The following is a 24,621-nucleotide window of genomic DNA, read 5'->3' on the forward strand; positions in this document are numbered from 1 at the left end:
TCAGCACCACCTATCTGACAATGGTATAAATAGATAATATTAATAAAATAAATAGAATACTTTTTATTTTATTTTTTCTTTTTTTTTTTTTTGCGGTATGCGGGCCTCTCACTGTTGTGGCCTCTCCCATTGCGGAGCACAGGCTCCGGACGCGCAGGCTCAGCGGCCATGGCTCACGGGCCCAGCCGCTCCACGGCATGTGGGATCTTCCCGGACCAGGGCACGAACCCGTGTCCCCTGCATCGGCAGGCGGATTCTTAACCACTGCGCCACCAGGGAAAGCCCAATAGAATACTTTTTAAACTGATGCTTCTAAATTACTCTTTAACTCTTTTATAGTTGGCTAACACGTCCACCTGTTCACTTTAGGAGTGTGCTCTATTTTCCACTGTAAGCAAGGGGAATCATGGGAACTAGGTAAAACTAGGCCTCCCATGTTCTTTCCACCATTCAGTTAAATAACCCATACGTCTGAAGGAGGGAAACGAGAGATGACATTAATATAAACTGAAGACACCTATTTTCCATCCTTGCAGGTAATTACTGAAGTCATAGCTTATAAAGTTTGATAGACTACGATTTTCCAAGGGAGAAATATCAAATAGAACAGTGAATAGTTTTTGCCCTGAGAACTTATTTAGCTAAAATCCCTACTTTATCTCAAGGAATTCTCTAGAACAGCAGAGTCTCCGACGTGACTTTGGATTTGTTGGGGCTGAGGGCGGGGAGCTTTTCCCTCCTAAAGGAATGTACACGTTGCCCAGGAATAATCCTGAAATTGAACAGCAAAGCACATGGGAAAAAGCAGCATTATCGGAGGCTAGCAACCAACGCTATCTTGATTTATTAGGTACACGTACCCCTCTAAAAAAGGTTCCCAGATACCATTATTTCCTAATAAATGAAAAAGAATTTCCACTGAAGACAGATGATTCTTTTTAAAAGGCAAAATGTGCATTTAAGAGAGCTTTCTTCGCTGTCAGTTTCAAGCCAAGGCACTCTTTTCCGGATGGAGCAAACTTATTTCTCTAATTAACCATTTCCTCAGCACAGTGCTTCTCTAAACGTAGCTTTCAGAATCACTTGTAGGGTTATAAAGAACTCGAGAGTTTCAGCCCCACAGTAAATCTCAAGAATTTGCATTTCTATCACTTCCCTATCTTCTCCAACTCATGTTGATTCTGCTGGTCTGGGGACCACACTTAGAAGCAGGGCCTCAGCACATACAGAGCTGCTGCTGGGTAGGCTTGAGTCCTGGCTGGGCAGTCTTCTCCACCAGAAAGGAAAGGCAAGCATCACCCAAAGGCCAAAACACATTTACATTCAATATTTAAATAACAGCAATGACCATAATCTGCTCCTCGAACTTTTGGGGTTCAGACATATTGCTTATCGTCCTGGACTCACACTACCCTCACTCTTGCCCATCCAAGGTGCGTTTCTGGGGCTTCTTCTCCTCCCAGCAATCCTACATGACAGCAGCCATGTCTGCTTAACATGCCCTTCTTCCTAGTCACAGCGGAAGTTTCCACTGGTGGGCCCCGATCGGAGCTGAGGCAATCAGCTGGAATTTGGGATTGGGACTAAGAAATTTCTGTTTAAGGACTTCCCTGGTGGTCCAATGGTTAAGACTTCACCTTCCAATGCAGGGGGTGCAGGTTTGATCCCTGTTCAGGGAGCTAAGATCCCACATGCCTCACGGCCAAAAAAGCGAAACATAAAACAGAAGCAGTATTGTAACAAATTCAGTAACGACTTTAAAAATGGTGCACATCAAAAAAATCTTTAAAAAAAAAAAGACATTTCTGTTTAGCTGCTCTTTTTTTTTTTTTTTTTTTTTTTTTTTTTTTTTTTTTTTTGCGGTACGCGGGCCTCTCACTGCTGTGGCCTCTCCCTTTGAGGAGCACAGGCTCCGGACGCGCAGGCTCAGCGGCCATGGCTCACGGGCCCAGCCGCTCCACGGCATGTGGGATCTTCCCGGACCGGGGCACGAACCCGTGTCCTCTGCATTGGCAGGCGGATTCTCAACCACTGCGCCACCAGGGAAGCCCCTAGCTGCTCTTTTGAACAAGGGGTATACTCAGAAGCTGATGGCAATTGTCATGTTCCACCAAGTGGGCTGGATATCAGAAAAAGTCCATCTGTATGAGCAGAGAAGCAGAGGTGAGCAGGGACCTCCTGGACTCCATCCCGTCTCCTAGTCCCTGGCTTCAGTGGAGGCCTGACACTCTGCTGTATCCCTACCTTTGGGCTCATTCCAGAAATCAACCCCAAACCTGTACCTTCTATTAAATTCCTCTTTCCTGCCTCAACTAGCTGAAGAGGATTTGTTACTTACAACCAAAAGGGCCCTGATTAAAACTGTTAACAAAGTCAATCTCTGGGTACCTTTCCTCTCTGCTTCAGTTCACCTCGGAGATTGAATTCACCTTAAAAGTTCATCCTAGCCAAGTTACCTGCTTCTAAATATCTCTGCACGAAAGCCCTTTCTCACGTAGGCGATTCCCTGAACCCTACATCACTATGTATTTCAAATCCGGGACCTGCCTGGATTCCTCTACAAGAGGCAATTATAATTTATATTTATCTCCAAGACTAGGCGGGGATAAATGAATATAAATCAACAATGAATATAAATCGATGCAGTTTCCCTCTGTGAGCACAGAAAAAGGAAAACCAATAGACATGTTTTGAATCAAGGTCTAATGTGAGGTTTTATTTACCATGTTAGATCAATTTAAATGTTTAATTTCTCATTAACGTTTCTGAATAGCTCCAGCTTTCCAGCTACTTATTTTTTTGTGGGATTCTTATTTTTAAATGGCATTCTTATCTACTACTTCTTGGTTCAATCATACATGTGGTACATTTTATATATGCATGACCAAGGCAGAAGAGGGCATTTCTTTGTTTCTTTGAGCATAGCTACTTCTCTTTTTTTCTTTATTGAGGTATAGTTGATTTACAATATAGCTACTTCTTTTAAAGCACAACAGAGACAGAGCAGATAAAACTTTGGGTCACTTAGAGCATTACGTCACATCTGTGATAACACATCTGTTCTATAAGTTTTCAAAGTCACTAGACGTTGCAAAACCAGAGATTAAGACTGACTTGATTCTCTTAGTCTGTCGGATGTTATCTAGCCTCTCTATTGGACTTCAGGATTTTGGCCTCCTTAAATCAAGACTTCTGGGAATTATCTTTGGCAAATATACACTTAGCAGAAAAGTCTGATTATCTTGGCTTTCTCATGTCACATAACAACAGGTAGTCCCAGACACCCAGTGGTTTCCTTAGAGTGGGTTGCTTTCTTTATGGTAATCAATTTACTTGGCCCAGCTGTCAGGCACTTGACTGCCCAATGGACAACTGCAAATAGGAAGGAAGAAACCTCAGATTCTCCTAAACACACAGTTAATGAAAAATTTCACCTGGTCGTTAACGCATCTGTGTTTTCCCCGTAAAACATAAATGTTAATTTGGAAAACAATACGCCTACAGAGGTTTCTCCACCTAGGAATGTTTCACCTGATATTTGACCTGGCCATGTGCTCAACATCCATCGTGAAGGAGTTAACACAAATTAATTTAAAACCGGAAACGAGGCAGCCAAGTTGTTGACTAGTTTCCTCTCGTTAATTCAAGGAAAAGACTGAAAGGGTCTCAACGACGGCAGGTCATAGCGCTGAATCTCAAGGAAATAAGTAAGAGAGATGAAAACTCCTCTTATTCCACATGGTAGCTATTCTTTGGGTCAAAACTGAAAGAAGGAAAAATAATGTATGACAATGCATGGGACGTACATTTCTCACCTAACTCTTCCTAACCGTGTGGATTTTCCCCAGCAGGACAGAAGACCATACATGAAAAGTAGCAAGGCAGGGGCTCCCAGGAATACCTGCATCAAGGCTTTGGGGTATCAGATGAGGAGTGGCTCTGACTACCTGCACAGATGCTTTAAGAAACGCGTGACTACTCTTGTCTATACAGAGACAGGAAATAGGATGGAAAGGGGGCCCTGAAGACACTGGCAGGTCCTTTCCTCAGATGCCTTTCAGGGCATAAACATTGAAATGGTTAAAATTATAACTTGAGGAAAAACAGCATAGGCGGTTCTTTCCTAACATCTTCCTTCTTCCAAGAACACCGATCCACCCGTGATGAGAAACCCTAATATCCACTTTAAACCTAATAAAGGGTGAGTCCTCTTTACCTTGTGGCTTCGGAATGAAAAGACATTTGTTTTTTTTTTAAGTCACATTCCTATTTTTAGGGCTGACTTGGAAACTTCTTCACAGTTTAGTGACCACAGTCTGCTAGACTGTAGAAGTATGAAGTTTCAAGTGCAAAGCACTGACTGAATGAATTCCATTGCCCTGGATGACTTCTGACTAGACCACAAGCATCTAGAAGGTAGGGCCTGTGATGCATATTTCTTTGACCTAAGTCAAAGCATACAGAATACTGGAAAAGTCTTTCAGGGCAACACAATAATTATCTTAGTCTTCAAACAAGTTTTCATTTCCACAGCATGAAGCAGGGCAGATGCCCTTTGGAAACACGACCATGTCATCCATTCAACTATTGTTTTGTTTTTGTTGTTTGTTCCTAAGAACTAAGAACCTTGCAGGTTCTTAGTTCCCTGACCAGGGATGGAACCCTTGCCCTCAGCAGTGAAAGCGTGGAGTCCTAACCACCGGACGACCAGGGAATTCCAGATTCAATGACTGTCGAACCCCACAGCACGCGTGCTCACTAACACCCAACGTAAACATTTCGAAGAGCCATTGCTGACCACAAATATTATTAAATGTGCATGGCTGCCTGGCTATATTCTATTTCGGGAATCTCTTACTACCTAGGAAATGATTTCAGACTTCATTGTCTCAAACTGCATCATCCAAAAGGACTAAGATAAAATGTTTTCCTTAGAGAACATCTTCCCTGAAATCTCATTATTGCATATTATCTTTTGGTGGCACCCTAGCTTCCTCTGCTCACGCTGCTGGCTGCACGGTAAACTCTGAAATAGAAATACTGCACACTGGAATCTTACCACCAGGAGGGGATAGGAGTCACTGCTGGAAGAGCGTGAAAGTCTACGTTATGGGAGAAGCATTAGAGAGCTGTGTGACCTCCCTGAATTGACCGGAAAACCAACAGACAGATTACTGTATGTCACCAAGACCTTTTGACACAGGAGGGAGGGTTCAAAGTATGTGGGCTCGAACATCATTTTTTTAAACTTGCAGCTTTTAGCAATTAGCACAATCTTGCTAGAACTCCCATTTACATAAGAGAAGCTCCGTTTATCACTACGAAGTTCAGAAAAAGGGGGCAACAAGGTAATAAGTGTATTATGCTTTATCTGTAACAAACCATGTCCCCCAGAAGTTCCAGTGTGTTTTAAATTAACATCAAAGGAAAGAATTCTTAACCCCACCAAATGGCAAATACAGGAATTTCAACTGTTCTAATACAACAACGCTAAGTAAATAATTATTACTTTCCAATCTACTGGTCAACCAGAAACACAGAATTGCTGATGAAATTACACTGGGAAGGGCTCTCCCTAATACATATCTTGCTTTCATCCTCTAAGCACACCAAGTTACAAAACTGAAAACAGCTTTTGATTCATATTAGTATTTTGAGTAGAGTCTCTAAAAATTATTTTCAAGCAGCAGCGAACTAAGGATGGGATACGACTTGGTAAGTACTGTTATTTACATAACTTTTCTTTCCATGTTCTTAAAGTCATACTTTTGAATTTTAAAACACACTAAATTTCTATCTGTTCTGAAGGGCATGGGGCAGATTAAGAGACTGGATGGGAAAAAATCCAAAATACATGAATTTCAAATTATAACCCATTTTGCCAACATTTGATAGGCTGAAATGACATTTAGATACTAATAAAAATTATTTGTTTGCCTTAAGAACTTAATTACTGTAACATTCCATTATGAGATTTTCTATTTATAAAATCTTATTGCTACTCTATTGGTAATCACTTCAAGTGCCATCTTAATGGTTTATTAAGTTCAGAAAAATATTTTTAATGGTTCTTAAAGAATATAGTACAAAAACACCAAACAGTGCAAGGTCCTCTATTAGGAAAGAATAGCTATTTTGATCAATTAACAGAAGTGCTTTGAATGTCATTAGAACCCATTTAAAATTATGACCTACAGCATCTTAGAAAACAGCACTGTTTTCCAACAATTTGCAGGCATAATCAGGAAAGGGGGAGTGTATTTAATAAGACAGGTACACGGCTAACATCCGCAAACAAACTCACGCACAACACAGGAATTTTAGCCAAGTAATCCAATCATTCCTGAATTCACCGCAATAACGTGATATTGCCGCCATTAGGCTAATTATAACCCATGCAGGAAGCAGCCCAGGTGGCTTGCAAGTGATGGTATCAGAATGTGAATATTTTAGAAGAAATCAAGTACCTGATAGTTTCATGAGAAGTTCAGATGCTGCTTTGACTGACATATCCCGCCTTAGTACGTTGCCCTTTGCTTCCTGGGGCTTAAGTGTGTCCTCAGAGATGCTTGGGGCTGGCACTTCAGACTCGGGGCTGAACACATAGTTGGACCGAGGCAGCGTGGCACTTAGAGCCTCCTCTTCCTTAGGCTCCTCTTTGACTTTAAAATTAAGATTCATGGGCTCCTTCTGATTTGCAGCTGTCAAAAGAAGAAAAGGATTACACACATATACACGGGTGAAAGGCCAGTCCCACCTTAGCTGTTCCCAACTTAATGAAGTATGCGATGCATGATCACATCATACTAACACAGGAGGGGCCACAACCCGATCAAAGTAGGCTGAGCCCCGAGCACAAAAATACAAGTCACTCCATGAGCGCAGGACTTCGAAGAGTGAGGGCTTCTGAATCTTTGGAACCTATCGTATTTTAGGAAGTGCTGCCTCTACAAAGTGTTTGGGCATTCTCTCTTTGGTTTCCAGTGCCTTCTTTCCTGTACCTGCTGCTGCCTCTCTGACCTATTAGCAAGCACTCTCTCTCCCTAATCCTATTATAGAATAATGCTTTCAGACAGTTATTCTAACATAAAATATTGAATATAAACATGAGTCAGAGGCAAAAACCAAAGCAAAAACCGAGAACGTGGTGGTCAGGTGAGGATGGACAATTTGCCAAAGAGAAAAGCTCAGAATGGAGATATAACACTTTTGCCTTATTATAAGTTGATGTCACTGTCCCACAAACAGTGGGGCATGCCCTTGGCATTGTCTTTCTGGTCAATATCTGTAGCCCAAGTTATGTCCGAGTCCACAATGAGCGTTTTTAAGAGAAAAAGATTTTATTTTGGAATAATTTTAGATTTGCAGAGAAGTTGCCAAGAGGGGTCAAAGAGTTCCCATACATCCTTTACTCAGTGTTCCCTAAAGTTAACATCTTATGTAACACCATTGAGCATTTGTCAGAATGAAGAAATTCACATTACCATGATCTAAGATGCAGATTTTATTCAGATTTCACCAGTTTTTCCACTAATGTCCTTTTTCCATTTCTAGCATGGTTGGCTGGTGTGGAGTGTGTGGTCAGGACAGAGCTAACTGGCCTATTATGGGATAGATTCTGTGGCTTGGCTACACCTTGCCAGGCCTTCACCCACTGAGCTACATACCACTTCCCGGTCTTTCTTCGGAAAAACCAAGAGGTAAGACTAGCAGCCTCTTTTACCGCTTGTCACTTTCATAGCCATCTTGCTCCCCTTTAAAGGGTCACAGAGTAGGACGTATAAGTTGGTTAATTTAGGTGTGCTGGGATTTTATGAAACAAGATCTCATCCTAATACAGAGTGCTTAGAAATGCTTCTTAGAATGAGCCTTGGGCTTCCCTGGTGGCACAGTGGTTAAGAATCCGCCTGCCAATGCAGGGGACAAGGGTTTGAGCCCTGGTCCGGGAAGATCCCACATGCCACGGAGCAACTAAGCCCTCGTGCCACAACTACTGAGCCCTCACGTCGCAACTACTGAAGCCCCCATGCCTAGAGCCCGTGCTCTGCAACAAGAGAAGCCACCACAATGAGAAGCCCGCTCACCGCAATGAAGAGTGGCCCCCGCTCGCCGCAACTAGAGAAAAGCCCGCGCGCAGCAACAGAGACCCAGTGCAGCCAAAAATAAACAAATAAAAATAAATAAATTTATTTTTAAAAAAAGAATGAGCCTTAAGCCCACTCTTGCTTAACAACAACAACAACAGAAAGGATGAAAATAAATCCCCCAAGGGTACGTCAATCCCCCCCTGCCCACCCTCTACCTCCAGCCAATACACAGACACAAAGTCCTTTCTTTATACCTCATGCCCTTCTAAGAATATCCCTGCTGGAGTCACAAGCTCACACAGACCAGCATATTTGGGAACTGGACCCCAGAAGGCTAAAGTGGCACTTGGAAGTCTTACTACCAGAAAGATGAAAAGCTAAGACTAGAACCCACGTGCACAGGCTGTCCACCCCGTATCCCCTGCCTAGCTCCACTACACCACTCCTCCATCTCTGGTCCCTGTGTTATAACAACACCTGAATGTACCTTGACCTTCAAGTCTTTGCTAAAATACCACCTTCTCAACGAAGACCGGAACCATCCTGATCAAAACTGCGATGCCCACCCCACAGTACCCGCGGTCCCCCGAACTCTCTTACCCTACTCTAATTTTCCTTTTTCTTTTTTTTTTCTTTTTTTTTTTTTTTGTGGTACGCGGGCCTCTCACTGTTGTGGCCTCTCCCATTGCGGAGCACAGGCTCCGGACGCACAGGCTCAGCAGCCATGGCTCACGGGCCCAGCCGCTCTGTGGCATGTGGGATCTTCCCGGACCGGGGCACGAACCCGTGTCCCCTGCATCGGCAGGCGGATTCTCAACCACTGCGCCACCAGGGAAGCCCCCTTTTTCTTTTTAAAAATACTTATTCATTTATTTATTTGGCTGCGTCGGGTCTTTGTTGCGGCACGCGGGGTCTTGCGTTGCCACGCGTAGGTTCTCCAGGTATGCCACGAGGGCTCCGGAGCACGTGGGCTCAGTAGCTGTGGTGCGCGTCTTAGTTGCCCTGCGACACGTGGGATCTCCGTTCCCGACCAGGGATCGAACCCGTGTCCCCGCATTGGAAGGCAAAGTCTTAACCACTGGACCGCCAGGGAAGTCCTTAATTTTCCTTTTTATCCAAAATACGTATCACCAGACAACATCTTGTTATGGATTGAATTGTGTCTGCCCCACCTCCCCAAATACAAATGTTGAAGCCCTAACCCTCACTGGGACTGTATTTGGAGATAGGGAGGTAATTAGGTTAAACGAGGCCATTAGGGTGTGGCCCTAATCCAACATGACTGGTGTCCTGAGAATACGAGAGACACAGAGGATGTGCAAACACAGAGGAAAGACCATGTGGGGACAGGGCAAGAAGGCAGCCGTCTTCAAGCCAAGGAGAGGCCTCAGGAGAAACCAAACCTGTCGGCACCTTGATCTTGGACCTCCAGCCTCCAGAACGGGGAGAAATACATTTCTATTATTTAAGCCCCCCCCCAGTCTGTGGTATTTTGCTATGGCAGCCCCAAAGACTAATCCATACTACATAATTTTCTTATTTATTATGTTAACAATTTATGGTCTATTCCTTCAACTCAAAGGTAGGCTTCATGAAGGCAGTAATCTCTGTTTTAACTCTGATGTATCTCGAGTGCTTAGAACTGGGCCTGGCACATAGCAGGAGCTCAAGGTATATTTGTTGAATAAATAAAATATGTTGGTCACAAATCAGTGACGTCTGTTAGCACTCCATTATTACCTGTGGTGAGCAAAAGCTACGAATCCCAAAATATTCCACCAAAGGCAATCGGAAGTGTCTTCCTCAAGTCTGATCATGAGACTGGAGATAAGACCTTCCAGATAAAGTTAAAAGCTCTGCTACTACACCACAGCTCTTACTGAGGTGTCTCTGAATGATCACTTGGACTCTGGCATTACTAAAGGAGGAACCCAGAAAAATCTCAAGGAAAGTGCTGAAAATCTAGCCCTCTGGGGACAGTGCCATTGGCATCTGAGTCCAAGGGAACAAAGACAGTCTCTAGAGCAATCTGCAAGCATGTATTTTGGACCTCTACAGAAGGTGGCTCCTAAGAGGATTCTGTTTATCTAGCACATTTCTCCCCTTTCAGCCACTTCCAGCGGGAGGGAGTGGTCGCTTTCCACCTCCTAAAGCTTCTCTCACCCTAAGCCTTTCTTCCAGAATCCCTCATAAAACCCTTCCCAAGAGCATCCTAAGTTAGTCACGATAGAGTAATTAAATGGTGTGCTGTCGGGGACTTCCCTGGTGGTCCAGTGGTAAAGAATCTGCCTTCCAATGCAGGGACACAGGTTCCATCCCTGGTTGAGGAACCAAGATCCCACACGCTGCGGGGCAACTAGGCTCGCGTACCACAACTACTGAGCTCGTGTGCCTCAACTAGAGAGCCTGCATGCCACAAACTATAGAGCCCACGCTCTCTGGAACCCGTGCGCCATAACTAGAGAGAGAAAACCTGCACACCACAACTAGAGAGAAGCCTGTGCGCCGCTACGAAAGGTCCTGCATGCTGCAACTAACACCTGATGCAGCCAAAAAAATAAAGAAATTTTTAAAAAATAATAATAATAATAAATAAATGGTGTGCTGTCTATTAAGTCTGTAACTTTGATTCTTTGGGTAGGAACAATATAAAGTGAATGGTTATATATTTTAAAAAATGCTTCAGGCTTGCATCTTTTATTTTTGAAACTTAAAAAAATTCTAAGGTGAGCCTAGGAAAGTGATAAGAAACAGCTGAGGCCCTAGAAGCAAATCCCAACTGCTGGAGAGGGCAACCATGAAGCCAATGCTCTCTGAAGATATAAGTAGCTTCTGGGAGCATTAGTCAGAATATGTGCTACATAAGACTTAAGAAAAAAAAAAAAAGATATTTGGCATTATTAGTACAACCCAGATTTAACAGAACTGTAATAAGACACTTTAAAAAAATAATAGGAGAGCTGTATGTTGCTGTTTTATAAATTTGCAAGGTACTTCATACCTGGTTTTCATTCTGACAATGTCAAGAAGGGCCTAAAACTAGTAATGTGCTAGGGAAATGTAAATATGGCTAGTGACATATCAAAAAATATGTGGGAAACACTCATTTGTCCAAGTTCTAGTTTCCCAAACATTTGGATCTAAATCGATGATGTAAAAATAGCAATATGAAGGCTACCTTGCTTTTTTTCAATTACCAGAAATATTTACACTAAGAATAGTGCATAAAGCCCTATATTTAAAAATTAATATGACTGCATAATTGCCATCAGTTTTTAATTATCTTAATTAAAAAAATTTTTTTTCTACAGGGAAAGGTGGAACCAAAGATGTTTTCTCTTTGGGGAAATTGCTAAGAGAAAAGCAGTAATTTATGACTCAGTGCCTAGTCTTTACTTCATTCTTACCGCTAACAAGAAGATCTGTGCAATTATGGAACTCAATTTGTACAGGACTTTCACAGCAACTACCTTGACTTCCGTTTATGCACCGTCAAGTTTCCAGACACTCCACTTAACCAGTGAGGAAGCCCCACTAACCAAGAGGTCCCTTCCCTCACTGTTCAAACATTTTGCAACCTGAGAAAATTATGATTAAAAATTATGTACATCTGTAAGTTCATGTGCCCGATGGAGTTGGGCTGCCTTTGAAAGGAAACAAATCAGCTTTTTCTAAATCAGGATTTAGAAAGGATTCAAGACAAAGGCTAATATGGGAAAGGAACGGGAAAGCCACTGGGATAAAATGATTCCAAGTTTCTAATTCTAATAGGCCAGCATTAATGAGTTGCAAAGGGAACCTGTCTTTCCGGCGAGGTGTCCTCAGTACACTTCGAGATTCTGTTTAAGCCCCTCTCATCGCCCCGCCCAGGACAATGCGGTATAACTTCCTTAAAGACCATTATCTGTTTCAATAACGCACACAACCAGCATGTGAAAAGTTATACAGGAATTGATCCTTCCGCCAACCACAGGAGACAGGCATCGTTACTACCTTCATCTTGCAGGTGAAGGAACTAAGGTCCCAAGACGTTAACAGACTGACTTCTCCAAATCAGAGACACTAGACTTCAGGGCTTCTGGCTGAAAATGCACCCAAGCGCTCTCCTTTCTCTCCAAGATAGTCCAAGCGCCTTTAAGAAGGAAACTAACTCAAGCAGTTGCACCGTGGGCTCCGGGCAGAAGTGATAACGGTGTGAACTAAGTATTGTGAATGAGAAATGAGGAAGGGTGGCGTGTAACCTGAAGGAAAGGCATGTGTTCTGGCAGGGAAGAATTTTGTGAAGATCTAAGAGGGTGGAAGAGGAAGAAGGGACTGCAACATGACTGTTAAGTGTTCTGTTTTGTCTGTTTCCTCTGGTGAAGGAAAAGGACACTTTCCTTGAGTTTAATAAGACCAAGCTCTCTTCCAGTTCAGAGTCTGGCAATTTTGTGACTGCTGAACTGGTACATAAAAAAGTTAGGCCATTGAGAATTTCACTCACTAGCTCCCCCTAAAGCAGAGCAAAAGACCCTTGGACCTGGAAGGGACCGCAGATTTGGTGGTTTTCAAACAGTGACCCAAGGAACCAACCCTAGGATAAGCTTCTGGGGTTCCAATAAATGTCGGTTTCCAATTGAAGCTTTTAAGATTATTGAAACTAATTTAAAATTTTACAAGGTGGACCCTCAGCTCTGTTATATATAAAATGTCAACACACTGGAGACCCCTGATGGGTTAACTTGAGTTAACAAGCTAATTCAGTTTTGTGTATCACTTGTGATGCAGTTCTCCCTGCCTCTTAGGAGTCGCAGAGTTCTAGTAATAGGTGATTAATAAGGAAGTGCTTGGCTATACACTAATCTTTCCAACAATTCAGGCCTGTGCATGTAAAACCGTACAATTATGGTGCGACTAGGGTCTATAGGTATGCCTCATATCAGGCTTTCTCAACCTCAGCACCACTGACATTCTGGGCTGGGTAATTTGCCGTGGGTGACCGTCCTGCAAACAGTAGGATGTTTAACAGCGTCCCTGGTCTCTACCTACTAGATGCCAATAGCACTTCCCAGGCGTGAAAACAAAAATTTCTCTAGACATTGCCTTACTCTGCCCTGAGCATGCCTCTGTTTGAGGACCACTGACTTAAATTAGGTGCCAGGGTACTGTCAAGTGTATCCGCTTTGGTGAAGCTTCTGATCGTGGCTAAAAGCCAGAAAGAAATATGTAGATATACACATATTTGGTTCTGTCATTTGTAGAACACCTAATATGGGCCAGAGAGTATGCTGTTTCCTTGGATTAATTTATCTGATCCTCTCAACGACCCTCTGAAGTAGTTACTCTCATTATCTCCATCTTGTAGATGAAGAATCTGAGACTAGCAAGATTAAATAAACTTCCAAATAACGGTTAACTGAGTAAAAGCCAAGTAGCTAAAATAGAATTATAGATGGCTTTAGTACATGCTGAAAGTTTGGGGTGCTTCTTGTCTGCCCTTTATTATGATAAGGAACAAGGGCAATTGCTAAATGTTGTCAGCTTTGAAGCAAAAACTTTTTATTCTTGTACTCTTCTTTCAAGCAGCTGAATACATTTAATTGAAGGGATCCTGATATTACAAGGTGAATTGTTAAAAATCTTATCTCATTTGCCACAATATCCCTATGTAAATGGTATTTCTTGAAGCTGCAATCAGCAAAATAAATTTAGAAATACACTAGATGCTTATACTGCTGTAAGACCTCATCTTAACATAACACTAATTTCATGTGTGTGGGATTATCACTTAGCAACTTTTTTCTAATTGCTGGACTTTTAAAATAAATAAATATAATACATGAGAACCTAAAAAATAAAGTTAAATTTAAAAATACATTAAACTATGTATTCTTTGTGTTTTGTATACTGAGTCTGCCCTTAAAATTCTATTTGGAAAAAAATGGGTTTAATGTTTAAAAACAAACAAACAAAATGAAAACCATTACTGTTTTCCACTCCCTTATTTTACAATAAGAAAACTCAGTCTAGGGCTTCCCTGGTGGCACAGTGGTTGAGAATCTGCCTGCCAATGCAGGGGACACGGGTTCGAGCCCTGGTCTGGGAAGATCCCACATGCCGCAGAGCAACTGGGCCCATGAGCCACAACTACTGATCCTGCGGGTCTGGAGCCTGTGCTCTGCAACAAGAGAGGCCGAGAGAGTGAGAGGCCCGCGCACCACGATGAAGAGTGGCCCCCACTCGCCGCAACTAGAGAAAGCCCTCGCACAGAAACAAAGACCCAACACAGCCAAAAATTAAATAAATAAATTTATGTTTTTTAAAAAAAAACAAAAAACACAGTCTCAGAGAATGATATGACCTTTTTAAAGCCACACAGTTCATTCATGATAGAATCAGAATCAGAGCTCAACTCTCCAGATTACAAATCAGGGCTGTTGTAACTACCCAAATTCCCTTGTAAGTGTATGTAAGGATGTATGCTCTGTCTGGGGACCTGGGATTTTTTGACAACTTGATGCACTTTGGGTGAGCAGAAAATAAATCGCCTTTGGAAATCATAAGGAAAGCCGAGATTTCATTAAATAATAACAGTGAAGCATATTATATTCAAATAGAATGTTTAAAACTTTAGCTAAATATTTTCAAATCTTGCTCTCTCATAAGGTAAACTACTTAATTGGCCTTAAGTAGTTTTATATATAGTGTTTAGTGGAGTTCTAACCATCTTATATTTCTCTTTATATTTCATTATATCTTTCATCCCCACCTGAGCTCATCCTGGGTCACACTTCAGTGTCTATGTCTGCAGACCAGGGCCGCGCAGGTCCCCTGTGACAGCTACTGAGATTATAGACATAGCGACAAAGGGAAAACAAAAGAGCCTTTGGAGCAGGGTCAAGGGTAATAACAATAAGCAGCGCCACAGAACTTTAAAATAAATCAATAAGGCTTTTCTCCGTGAACGAAACTACTACAAGCCACACATAATGAGCAGGAGGGGCTATCTGCAGGAATCCACTTAACAGACAGGATATCTCCCTTGTCAAAAGCAGGAAGAACCAGTCCTGGAAAACCGATCAAGCCTCTAGCCGGGAGTAGATGGGAGAGAAAACTGCATTTTAAATTCACGCTATTAACACATCCAAAGAATGAACTGTAGGAACAGCCGTGGAGTGATTTGCATGTCAGAACAGCTTGAGGTGACTTGAGACTGGAAAAAAAGAAAACCTAAAGATTGGATCATATATTTCCAACACTCTTCAGGAAGCCGGTGACCATCTGCCCCAGATGACAACTGCTCTTGATTGTTACACTTGTCATTTTAAATGACTATTACTGACACTCTGGTTCGTACATTGGTATTTTAATGTTTTTTTTGCCTTTGTGGAACACCCAGTGAGTCTGAGGAATCTGGGCTTTGCGAGACTGCAAAATGGTCACCAGGATCCCTTCTGCCTGAAAACCCACCCCATGTGACCCCACAGCTCTTCCCATCCAAAGGTGGAGCAGATGATCCCGCCCTTTGGGGCACTTCTGCTCTCTCCTTTGGAAGCCAGCTGCCATGTGGGCGAGCCCAGGCTGACACACTGAAGGATGGGACACCCTGCGGGGGACAGAGAGAAGCCCTCCCAGCTGGGGCCCACCTAGACCAGCCATGCCCTGGCACCCTGGCAGGGTCCTGCAGATGGATGAGTCAGCCCAGAAGAGACCAGAAAAAGCACACCGGTCAGCCACGCCCAACCGCCAATCCCCAAACTCGTAAGCTAAGTAAATGGCTATTGTGTTGAGCTGCTAAACTGTGGACCAGTTTGTTGTTACTTAACTCCCTGTGTGACCGACTCCGGTTCCTAGATTTGGCCCCAGAAGCTGAGGTCCCGGCCAACACCAAGGCGCTCACACCCTTTGAGGCTCTCTTTGACCCGCCTGCTTTCTTCCCATGGACCACCGCTTTCTTGCGTACTCTCTATGGCACTACGGAGCTGGTGGTGAATTTGTAAGTCGTTTTTAAGTGAAGTAATACCACGACCTCCGAAAACCTGACTCCCGGAGTATATATGACTAATGGAATACCCTTCTTATCATCTACCACGGAATATATCGTGGATGATACAAAGATAAAGACATTATAAAGGAAACATCATCCCTCGCCGCTGCCCCTCCCCCCCCCCCCCCCTAGCAATCTGAAACATACTTGAAGAGGCAAGACTAAGACACAAGCAGTAATACAAGTATCAACTTGGATGTTAAGATTCTAAGTATCATCGGAGCGGGGAGTAGGGGCGGCTATCACAGCAATACGGCGCAATGTTGCTAGAAATTCTCTACAAAGATACAGAACCACTGGGGGTCAGAGGTGCATTCAACTAGTTACTTTGTGGGGGTTTTTTGAGCCACACCGCACAGCATGAGGGATCTTAGTCCCCCGACCAGAGATCGAACCTGTGCCCTCTGCAGCGGAAGCACAGAGTCCCAACCACTGGACCGCCAGGGAAGTCCCTAGTCATTTTGGTTTTAATAAGATTATTAATTCTTTTTAGAACCCCCCTCCCCCATTTTACCTAACAGGAGGAAGATTTATGGAACTCCATGGTTCCAGTGATCGGACTCCTGGAACATGAGGGAAGGCAGGTAGATGGAAATGGGGGGCAGGGGAAGTGTCTACCAGCTGGTGAAGACGCAGCATTTTTCTTGTGAGGAGTGGGGATACCATTACTCAGGAGAAAGAAGCCAGGCAGGGGCACAACCTGACGCCAGAGGTATCAGAAGAGTCCATTAACGCCTTGGAGGCCTGGCAGCGGGGAGGGAGGGTCCTGGGGTGGAGGAAGCTTCCGGAAGGGAGCTGTTGGGCCAGGAAAGGCCGCCCTCGAGGGATGGATTGTGGGTGTATTTTGAAGACACAAAAAAATTTAAGCAGATTAGTGACTGAATTAGCGTGCATTAAAAACGATGTCATGGTTTGAAGCCAAGGAAAATAAACAGTGAAGCAGACAGAGGTCAAAAGACAGTTCACTCAATTGAGAAAAAAAAAAAAAAAAAAAAAAAATTAGGTAATAGCTCATTAAGTGGTCAGAAGCCAAGCTTCACAGTCAGGCAGTGCTGAATCTCTGCGCTGTCCCTCGGTCGCCAAAACCTACTAAGCCTCAGCTTCCTCATCTATAAAATAGGTGTAACATTAACAGGGCCGTTGGGAGGGTTAACTGAGAAATTACATCAAGTTGTTGGCACTGCGCCTGGCTCACTGGAAACCCATATAATTAGTAATAAGGCTCAGCATAACAATAGTGGAAGTTGTAACAATAGTAACAACAGTCGAGAGTGGGCGAAAATGTACTTCTGAGGGAAGGAAGAAAATGACCTGGATTCAGTTTTGCAGAAACATAAGAGTTTGAACAATTTTCCCAAGAGTCTATCAAGATAAACAACTACTCTGTGGACAGTTCTGGAATGAGATGAACTCTATCCAGCACAGTGAGGAAAGAAACGTCTGGATTCCAGTGGCAACCCTTCTACACTACTGACTTCCAGTCTTGGTTTCCTCAACTACATGCTTGTTACGAGCCATTGAAGACACACTGTGACTGGCTTTACTGTTACTACTCTATCTGCACTAAACAATGCCTGAAAAGCCTAAAAGTATTAGTACAACTTCCGGTGGCATCTAAGATACGACATTCAGAGAATGGCTGCCTTGCTGGGGACTTGACTCTACAAAAACAAGGGCAGAGAACAGAGCCAACTTCCAGTTTCACCACTTCCTTACTTTGTGATTTGGGGCGGGGTGGGGGGGATGCTGGAGCCTGGCTGCCTGGATTAGAATCCCAGTCCCACCACTTATTAGCTGTGTAAACGTGGGCAAGTTCCTTAACCTCTCTGTTTTCATCTGTACAATGGGAATACCAACCGTACCTTCCTCTAGGGTTGTTATGAAGTTCAAACGGGTTAAAGGGCAAGGAGCAGGCGTGTAAGTGATTGTTAAGGAAAAAAATCATAAACAATGAGTCAGTGTCACAAAGTCTCCAACCCTGGAGGCCTGAGCATGTGAGTGTGTAACTCCAGGTGCCACTTTCTTGTTACGCCACCTGCTCCGTTCTGTGACTCAGATCAGCCCTCATCTCGTGAAGCAGCAAGTCACTGAAAAACAGGCAAGAGTCACACTCTCCCTCTCATACGAATCACCCACCAGGTCCGGTAAAATCCAGGATTTCAATAGGGTATGCGGGCTGCCTGCACATAGGAGGGCCCACAATGTGGCTTCTGACACCAGGAATTTTCGTCGAGGGATCAGTGAGTGCTCATCGTGAGAAAAGCCAGGCAGGGTTTAAAAAGGGCCAAACTGAAGATGCAGAGGAAGACTGCCAAAAATGAACCCACTGCAGGAAGGCACACTTAGGCGTGGGGAGAGCCCCAGCTGATGGCACGGAAGCCTGAGGGCGTGAGTGACAGAAGGCTAGCACTTCCTTGGTAGAAGGATGCTAAGATGTTTGACAGAAAGCCAATCAGAGCCACCAGGTAATGAGGATGCCTAGTTAACGGGCATCTCCCGGCATCCTCCTTCTTCAGCAGCACAAACTAAGGTATCACAGGATAAGGAGCTGCCCTTTTACAGACAAACCGTATTGTAACCACAGATGCATAACGTTATGGGAAAGAGATGGAGGTAAAGGCCCATGGGAAACCGCAAGATACAACACAAACATTCACTAGCTCCCCTTCGTTTATTCAAGAAAACCTTTGCCATTTTACCACTGAGCTCCTAACACATTCGAAACAATTCAGCTTGGACCCATTTGCAAGTCACTGTTTTCCAAAGTTCACCTCTCGTGGTTAAGATGTTTTGGCCCCAATTTTATGAAATTAATAGAATGTGGGAGGCAGGATAAATTTTGGGGGCCAGTTTCCAAACTAAAAATATTTGAAATGACTTGTATCTTTTATTTTCAAAAAACCAAGTACAGAAAGATAAAAAGATATTCCCAGCCAACAACTGAGGTGCCAAGTTTCTGTCAACTGCTTGGTTCTAATTTGGAGAGTTAGATTTAAATGTGATATCTTGAAAAGTATAGTTTTCAGAAAGAGAAATGATGTAAGGCCACAGCAGGCAACTTTTAATCAGGCGTCTAATGACGATACTCCCAGTTCCTAGATGTTCTAGATGAGTCTCGAGGCTTTCTAATTCTAACTGGAGAACATAAGATGCTTCTTTTAATTCTCCTGTCATGTGGCTCCACGAGGGAAAACGTGGGGCTCAATGACCGTGACTCACCCAGGCCTCCAGTTCATGTTAACCTTGAACTATAGTGAATGCCTCAGACCCATCCCAAACCACCAGGCCCTTTTCATGGTCTTGGATAGAAAGTGAGGGAAGAGAGCTGCACTGGAAAACTGTAGGTGTAACGAAAAACAAACAAACAAACAAAAAAGGTACCAAGTTTATCTTCCACATCAGTGGTCCTCAGTCCTGGCTGTACTTTAGAGTCCTTCGAGGATTTTAAAGAAAACGCCAATGTCTAGGGACTTCCCTGGTGGTCCAGTGGTTAAGACTTCCACTGCAGGGGGTGCAGGTTCAATCCCCGGTTGGGGAACTAAGATCCCTCATGCCATGCAGTGTGGCCAAAAAAAAAAAAAAGAAAAAGAAAACACCAATGTCTAGGTCTAGGTCCTATCCTAGACCAACTAGATCATAATTTCTGGCAGTGGGGCTGGATCCTGGCATTAAAAAAAAAAAAACTCCCCAGGTAAGTCTAATGTCAGTCAAGGTGAGAACTGCTGCTGGATAAAGGAGAGAAGACACAGAAACAGTAGGAATTTAATCTCCTCTCCCCTGCACAGCCCCAGTCATGTGGCTACTGAATCCCTTACCCTGACATGCGACAGTCTGCGTCTGCCTTTTGGCTCCTGAGAAAGATCTATGCAAATAGGCAGGGCTGTAGCCCTCAAAGGCCTGCCTCCTAGGCTGAAACTTGGAGCAGAGTTTGCAAAATTCTCTTTTCCATCAGCCCAGAAAGCCAGCAGCAGGGGCTGTCCCCTCCTCTTCCCTGAATCAATTATGGTGCTGAGCTTGGAAAGCCTTGGTCCCAGGGAACAAGGTTAATCTTGAAGGACGAAGGAATGTTAAATGTGGGCTCAGGTAGAAGAAGAGTAGATGGTTCAGGGAAGGGGTCTGATGTCACAGACACTAGGAAACCTCAAAACGGGGGTAGGGAGGGAAGGATTTAGAGTCCCTTTAAAAGAGGATCCCAGGGCTTCCCTGGTGGCGCGGTGGTTAAGAATCTGCCTGCCACTGCAGGGGACAAGGGTTTGAGCCCTCTGCTGGGAAGATCCCACATGCCATGGAGCAACTAAGCCCGTGCGCCACAACTACTGAGCCTGCGCTCTAGAACCCACGAGCCACAACTGCTGAGCCCATGCGCCACAACTCCTGAAGCCTGCACTCCTAGAGTCCGTGCTCCGCATCAAGAGAAGCCACCGCAAGAAGGCCATGCACCGCAACGAACAGTAGCCCCCACTCGCCGCAACTAGAGAAAGCCCGTGCGCAGCAATGAAGACCCAACGCAACCATAAATAAATAAAATAATTTTTTTTAAAAAGTAAGCATCCTTTTCACATTTAAACGGTTTAAAAAAAAAAAAAAGAGGATTCCACCAGTGATTTTTAATCCCGTGGGAGCAAGAAAGACTCCCCTTAATCACCAAGCAAGAAAGAATCAAGTGTTTTCCATCTCTCTTTTGGAAACAAGAAGGTATGGACACGCTTGAATTTGCCACTGTGCTCCGGTTCTGCAGACTGTGGTGTAGCTGGCACAGAGACTCCCAGCCCCGGTGTCCACAAACAGCTGCACCCTAGAGTCCCAGCAGGTGCACACACAGAGCCCAGCTCAAAAATTCATGGCAAGAACAATGGCGCCGTTATGATGCCTGGGGACAAGGCCTGATGCTAACCCGACATCTGATAAGGGAAAGAGCTAGAAACCCAGGCACAGCTCCCCGGGATCTGGCCTTTTGGTCCTGGGATCACAGTCACAGACACAGCCGGGTAGAACACCACAATGATGGGAGCTATCAGTTCTAGAGCCTGACCAACCAGAGAGCGAGTGGAAGAAAAATAAATAAATAATGCCTCTCCACCTCCGGAAAATGTATTCCTTTCCTTTTCCCGTGGGCTGTGTTGCCACCGTCACCAAGTTTACATTTACATCCAAATATGCGCACACACAAAAAAATTACCAATGCATCTCACTCCCCGGTGACTTTGTAACAGGTTGCTAGGTAACAGTGCACACAAGTCAGGTTTCAGGACCTCTGGTAAGCCACCATAAAATAGCTGCACGGGCCTTTTGCATAAACAGCGTGCATTTGTTAACCGTTTTCTTATGCCAACTGATCAGTCAGTAAATACTGCAACTGCCAAACCCGTAAACAAGTCCCCATCAATAGCCGACTGAAAAAACAGATCACAGTATAAGGCTTGGGTGCACAGTTTTTCACCCCAACCTACCGACTGGCTTCTCCTCTTGTGTTTTTCCTGTTGGCAAGCCTGGCTCCCAGAAGCCACAGGCCTTATCTTGTGCTCCCTGGGACTGGGTCTGGGGCTAATTACGGCCTGATTCTGGGCACTCACAGCTGAGCTCGGCAGGAATTGTGTACCATCAAACCTTCCTCCGCTCCCCCCCCTCACCTTCCTCAGGATTAAAAACTTTCTGGAGTCCTGGAGTAAAGGGAGTACCCTCTTCCTAAGAGTTCCTAACCCCATACTGAGTCTCCCCTGTCTGCTAAGTAAGGAAATGTCCCCACTTCTAAGCTATGCTAAGTGACTATGCCATTGCTTTCCTTGGGAAAGTGCTAGAAGAGCCCAGAAAAGGAGCCCCTTTTGCTCTGACATTGGTGGGAGAGACCATCAGAGAAGAACCAGAGATCTCCCAGAAGTGAAAACTAAAGGATCAGAGGCAAAAGGAAAACCAGAAGGCTGAATTTCCCCCACATTTTCAAAAATGTTTAAATACAAAAAGCAGTCTCAAAGAGCACACGTCCCCCTAGGTCAGGGTGGAAGTGAAGACAAGGAAAGACCGTTCTTCACGGCCACGCTTGAGTTCCGGACACCCGATCATTGCCGGTGTAGGAGGAGCTCACTCATCTTGCAGGGTGGGATGCCTCCCTGTACCATTTCCATCTCAGTTCTTTCCGCGATGCCTCATTTCCACCCCCTGCCTTTCCTCATTTCTTCCAACCAGTGCCGTGCACTCCTGAGGGGCAAAGACCTGGGGTGATGGGGACATTCCAGAAGACCTGACTGAAGTGTCACGGAGCAAAGGGACTTCAGAGTGAAGCAGAACCTCTAATTCACCCGGCGATGACATTTAGTGAAATGCGACTCCAGTCCATTTAAAGGAAGGTGGTGACCAATTATTCTCCATTTAAAAGGGTATTGTCAATCTCCAAAGAGCTGAAATGGCATTTGGAAATCATCGTGGGGACTGCCATCTCCACTGAAAGATAGAACCAACTCTCAGCCGACCTTTCCCCACCCTGCACATCTCTTTTAAAATTTAAAACCAGACATTAAAAAATATAATGAGTAGCAGCACAGACCCACAACATGTTTTCTCATTCCAAAATGTCAGGAAAAACAGCACTCCCTCAACATCTCTACACCCCCCCATTCAACTCCACAACTGAAAGAAAATGAGGGAGAAAAAAAGAAAAAAACGAAAAGAAACATCATGCATAATTTGATGGTGAAAGTGATATCAATTCGTAATAAGTGTTTAAAACATACTCCGTCTTTTTTCTAAAAGGCACTGGGGCAGTTGCAAAAGAATGTTTTAAAAAAAATTTCTTTTAATTACACTTTCCATGCGGTACCTGGAGTACTTACGTTCATAGAGACAGAAAATAGAATAATGGTTACCAGGGGCAGAGGGGAGGGTGGAATGGGGAATTCTTCGTTAATGGGTACAAGGTTTCAGTTTGGGAGGATGAAAAAGTTCCAGAGATGGATGGTGGTGATGATTACAAAACAATGTGAGTGTACTGTATACTTCAAAATGTTAAAATTAAAGTGATAAATTTCATGTTAGGTATATTTTACTACAATAAAAAAACTTTCCGTTAGAAAAAAAACAAAATTTAAGATAATTTTATCAGTTGCTCAAATTTTAACACTCTATAATTCCTAATAGTAGTCTCTGTATACATGTCCTCTAAAAATCTTTTAAATCGAGGAGGCAATAAAGAACTTGAATAACACAAAGCAAGACGACCCATAGAAGCACTTTAAAGAACCCAACGGAGAGACAAGTTAAATAGGGCTCAAGGTCACACGGAGAAGTGTAACCAACCTGGCTCACACCGTGACCTGTGCCCCAACAGCAAGAACTCATAAAGGGGGAAAACCAGAAGGAAATCAACAATCCCTGTTGTTTTTAGACCCAGACCACAGCCATGCCTGCTTCCCAAGGACTGCAAAAAACAAGTCTCAAGGAGAAAATGTATGAGAGTGCAGACCACTGGAATCTCAAGCGATCTTGAAATCACTTAGTCCTACCAGCTCATTTTATAGATGAAGCACTGGTAGAGGGAGAGAGAAGAGAGAGAGAGGAGAGAGGAGAGAGGAGAATCCTCTTCAAGTACCTGACAGCTTCATGAGAAAATCAGACGCCATCTTAACAGAGATGTCCTGGCTGAACAATGCGGATGCACTGTTGGCTGCATACTCGGAGGGCTCTCTCAGCTTCGTGTGGTTGGCTGGCCTGTCGGTAGCATTCAGAGTAAAGGAGGTTGGCAGGCCATTATCTTCCTTGGGCTCCTCCTTCACCAGCAAAGGCGAGACGCCAGCCCCACCCTGGCTAGTCCTCTCTGGAGTGCTGGACTTCATCATGGCCCCCACTAGCTCTGTCCCTCCTCCTTCCCTTTGCTGCCCCAGGCAGGCACTGTCACTGAGGTGGGGAGATCCCTTGACATCGGGGTCTGGGATCTCCTCCTTCACCTTGGCTTCTGTCCTCAGGAAGTGCTGATGGCAACGCATGTGGAGTTTCAGGCTGAAGTGACGGGAGGAAGTGAAAGGGCAGAGCTGGCACTGAAAGGTCTCTCCCCGGTCCTGGTGCTGATGAACCTGGCGGAGAAGCAAGAAGAGTGAGCTAGCCACTGTGTGCTGATGGAAAAACGCCCTGCTGTACATCCACGCGACTCAGCAACAATTTCCTCACGGTACAAAGGGCTGGCGCGGGGAATCTCATCGCTAGAGGAGCACTTCATTATGTGCTTCAGGTCGTGAGGGCCATCCCTGAACATAGAGCAGGTCCACGCAGGTTAAGAAGCCATTAGCAAAGCCATACTCACAACTGAGGATGCTGTCTGCCAATGGAGGCCGTCTGGGGTAGAATCCTCCTAATAGTCCAGTCATCCTATCTCGGTGGATGGCTTCAGAGAAAACATTATAAACCCAGCACAGTTTGAACTTACATAATTACTAGTTGGGGGTCAATAGAGGTAACCTGTCAAGTAAGATCAATACACTGCAGGGACCCAATTATTACAACCCAGAGAATTGGTTACGT

The 24,621-nt window shown here is 44.2% G+C and overlaps 1 protein-coding gene across 3 annotated transcripts in view; it reads right to left on the minus strand.

Annotated features, from left to right (window-relative positions):
* The window catches only part of ZNF827 (zinc finger protein 827), a 181,246-nt gene that overhangs the window by 101,301 nt on the left and 55,324 nt on the right, over positions 1-24,621 (minus strand). For all 3 annotated transcript variants that reach the window (XM_059067364.2, XM_059067365.2, XM_059067366.2), the window contains exons 4-5: positions 23,696-24,176; positions 6,468-6,701 (exon numbers count right to left, since the gene is read on the minus strand). In XM_059067364.2, the coding sequence (XP_058923347.1) occupies positions 6,468-6,701; positions 23,696-24,176 (715 nt within the window). The remainder of the gene's footprint in view (positions 1-6,467; positions 6,702-23,695; positions 24,177-24,621) is intronic.

Source organism: Kogia breviceps, chromosome 6 (genome assembly GCF_026419965.1).
Source record: "Kogia breviceps isolate mKogBre1 chromosome 6, mKogBre1 haplotype 1, whole genome shotgun sequence".
Lineage (NCBI taxonomy): Eukaryota > Metazoa > Chordata > Mammalia > Artiodactyla > Physeteridae > Kogia > Kogia breviceps.